Source organism: Wyeomyia smithii, chromosome 2 (genome assembly GCF_029784165.1).
Source record: "Wyeomyia smithii strain HCP4-BCI-WySm-NY-G18 chromosome 2, ASM2978416v1, whole genome shotgun sequence".
NCBI lineage: Eukaryota > Metazoa > Arthropoda > Insecta > Diptera > Culicidae > Wyeomyia > Wyeomyia smithii.
Window position 1 is genome coordinate 33,745,561 of NC_073695.1, and position 3,953 is coordinate 33,749,513.

General features: G+C 44.4%; 1 protein-coding gene across 1 annotated transcript; it reads left to right on the top strand.

Moving 5' to 3' along the window:
- Positions 1-2,035: 2,035 nt before the first annotated feature.
- On the top strand, positions 2,036-2,809 carry LOC129719551 (uncharacterized). The gene has a single exon (XM_055670945.1). The coding sequence runs from the start codon at positions 2,036-2,038 to the stop codon at positions 2,807-2,809; it is 774 nt and encodes a 257-aa protein (XP_055526920.1).
- The last annotated feature ends 1,144 nt before the right edge of the window (positions 2,810-3,953 follow it).

Sequence of the window (3,953 nt, forward strand, 5' to 3'; positions counted from 1 at the left end):
AAAGAAACAGATGCTGTCATTTTTTCTAACATTTAGTGCGAAATTTTGAAAATGCGTGGCCTTTCTCCCGAGCAAAGAAAGCTAATTGTGCACAAATGGGGCACCGTGAGTAGTCTTTCTATAAGAAAATTAACCAGAGAAGAAGGTATAAGTGTCGCTCCGACACGTTCGAACCGCATTGCGGAAGTAATGTGGAGAGTGCACATTTACTGATGCCCCAACACGTGGTAGAAAACCCGGGCCTGTTGATCCCACAATGGACAAAAAGGTTAAGGAATACTACAAGCGGCATCCTTCAGAATCAGTACGAGATGTGGCGAGAAAGCTTGGAACCTCGGCGAGTAACGTCATGCGTGCCAAGGGAAGAATGGGTCTGCAGACCCGTCGGAAGCAGAAGCAGCCAAAACGAAATCCAAAACAAGCTGAATCTGTGAAACCGAGAGCTCGGAAGCTTTATGACAAACTTCTGACCAAAAAAATGGGGTGTGTTATCATGGATGACGAAACCTACATAAAACTGGACTATAAGACTCTGCCAGGACCGCAATTTTATACATCACCGAAGGGAAAGGATGTCCCTGGACCAGTGAAAGCCATTTACACCGAAAAATTCGGCCAGAAGGTAATGGTTTGGCAGGCCATTTGTGAATGTGGGAAAATATCTCGTCCATTCATTACGAATGACACAATGAATGGTGAAATTTACGTGAAAGAGTGTTTGCAGAAAAGGTTGTGCAGAAAAGCATACCAATCGTCCAATCTTTTGGCCCGATCTTGCTTCCTGCCATTATTCTAAGGGTGCACTAGGGTGGTATAAAACAAATAATGTCACATGTGTCCCAAAGGAGATGAATCCTCCAAACTGCCATGAATTTCTGGCAACACTTCCAAACTTTAAACCCGGTGTAAAAAATCGCGCGATTTAAGAGCCGAATTTAAAGAGTTCAATCACGGAAAAATTTCTCGCGAGTGATAATTAAAGTGAAACAAAGTGTCACGGTACGCGAATAAAAAGAAATTTGAGTGATTAATGTTGTGTCTTGCCTCGAAAAAGAATTGTTTGCGGCGCCCTTTCCCAAACAAAGAACAATCAAGCGGCTGATAGCTTACGGGCGGTGCTTGTGTGTGAGTGACGTTGGCAAGTGGTATAGAAAAAGTGAAACATTACGTGGTTGTAAAATCGCCACAGGTCTGAGCATCTAAGCTCATCGTGTGCAGGTTACATTATTAAAGGTATGTGGAATAATGTGAGTTGCATGTGATAATAATATTAAAAATATGCTTGGCTATATGTCTGCACTGGGCATTGTTTTTAATAGCTTACGGACATAAATGCTCGTTTCCCCTGCCTGCCAACGGAATCTCACATACAAACTCCGATCATACTGGGCATACACATATTGAGCGATACTAAAGATCTATATATGTGAATCGATATTTAGGTTTTGATATTTAATCGATAACCTTTAATCGTTTTACAGATAACGAAAGTTCGATGTGTCGCAATCAATATAATGTGTGCCACTTTAAATATTTTTGGTTTCTGTCTATTTCAGTGCTACCAGAATGACTGAAAATATGGAGATCGGAAACGAAGTTGACCAACTCCAAAGCCGTTCGCTAGAAGACGTTGCATCATGCTCGTCTTCGATATTGAACTCACCGGAGGTCAACGTCGTTGATTCGGAAACCTTTTCCGATGGTGTATCTACTGCTGTGGTGGATACAGCGATGGAAAGCCATGAAGAGTCGGCGTAAGTCCAAGGGGCTCTTCATGGCAAGAAATTTCCCAGAAGACTGTGTGGCTCGGAAAGGAAGCGGTTCAAGAAGTTGCTTGAAGATGGGCACGATAGAGACGAGGCCCGTCTTCTCGCAATTAACCCTTCGAAAACGAGCCAAAATCAGACAGTCAAGAGACCGAGACAGATCGACTCCTCTAATTGCAGTGAAAGCAATCCTCTTCCAAAAAGGAAGACTGCTACTACTGCTACTCGGAAGGAGTCAGTGAATAGGCGGATGGAGGTGATCAGAGGTAATGCCCCTGGGACTGCAAATAGCCCGGTCGGTAAACCTAAAGCGCCTCCTACCTACACTGAAGTCCTTAGCCATGATGGAACTAGTAGAAGAGTCCATCCTGGCTATAGTCGTTGATAAGAGAAAGGAACAATTCAAGCCCAAATTCACCAACTGCAGGTTTAGGTCCGGGTTTATGGTAATAGAGTGCCAGAACCAGGAAACTGCAGACTGGCTGAAAGGAATTGTTCCGAGTATCAAGCCATGGAAAACAGCTGATCTGATGGTTGTTGATAGTGAATCTATCCCGAGACCAGAAATTTTAGCTGTCTTCTTTCCCAAAAGTGAGAAAAACGACAATGAAACCATATTGGCGCTGGTTGAAGGCCATAACGACATTGCCACTGATTCTTGGAGGGTGTTAAAGCGCAAGCCCATCAAGAATCATGTGCAGCTTACCCTGTCAGTAGACGAAGCGTCAGCGAGAAAAATCGCTGATTGGAACTACAAACTGAATTATAAATTCGGAATTATATACCCGGGGAAAATCAGGGCTGGTCGAAATTTCAAAAGCGCCAGGCCTGAATCCACAAATAATGCTGTAATCGCCGAAAAAGCTCTGCCTTCACTACCGAGTGATAGCAAAAACCGGTGTAAACAGCCTGTTCAAGGGAGCACACCTGAGGGAGAGCAAAACAAGCACTCAATGGTACCCTTGAATAATCACCGTACGCAGGGGGAGCGAAAGAAGCCCCCGGGAGCAAAGCTGTACCGAGATGGACGACAAGAACATTAAGTTCATCCAGGTGAACCTGCATCATGCAAAAGGGGCAAGCGGAATCCTTTGTCGCAGGTTCACCAAAGAGAACATCAACGTGGCTATTGTCCAAGAGCCATGGGTGAACAAAAATAAAGTCTTAGGACTTTCAACAAATAAGGGTAAGCTCCTTTATGATGATTCTGCGCATGCACCAAGAGCAGCGCTTTTGGTAAGTAATAATACCAACTATACGCCAATTACAGAATTCATCGGACGGGATATAGTTGCTGTGCAAGTGGAACTGCCAACGACACGGGGAAAAGCAGAAATAATGGTGGCCTCCGCCCACTTCCCAGGGGAACTAGAAGAAGCCCCTCCCAGGGAGGTACAGGAGTTTATAGCACACTGCAAGAGGCAAAAGGGGCAGCCCTTTTGCAAGAGGCAAAAGGGCAGCCCTTTATAACCAAAGCTGTCCAACCAAGACGCGAGTATCCAACAAAGACGCGCCTTGGTGGAACAAAAATCTAGAAAAACTGAGGAAGTTAACTAGAAGGTTGTTCAACAGAGCCAAGTTAACCTCAAATTGGGATGCGTATAGAGAGTCCCTTACGCAATACGATAAAGAAATTAGGAAATCACGCAGGAGGGGATGGAGATTAATGTATGAACAAATTGAAAGCACCCCTGCAGCTGCAAGAGTACACAAAGCCCTTTCCAAAGATCACACGAATGGCTTGGGCAGAATAAAGAAGGACGACGGTACTTTTACTACCGATTCTCTTGAAACACTCAATGTTATGATGGAGAAACATTTCCCAGGATCACGATCCATTCTAGAAGAAGAAACGCAGGGCTCAAATGCGCCATGTGCTGGTTCGACTATCGCTAGGACAAATGCGCATTACATAGCCTGCGATATCTTCACAGAATCGAAAGTGGAATGGGCAATCAACTCATTCGAGCCCTATAAGTCCCCGGGATTGGATGGATTATTACCAATAATGCTTCAACGGTGTGCAAGGGTAATAATTTCATTCATAACCGAGATATTTAGGGCCAGCCTGACACTTAATTACATACCCACCAACTGGAGAAAAACGAGAGTGATCTTCATACCAAAGGCTGGGAAGCGCGCCAAAACACTTCCAAAAGCCTTCAGACCAATTAGTCTAACCTCAAT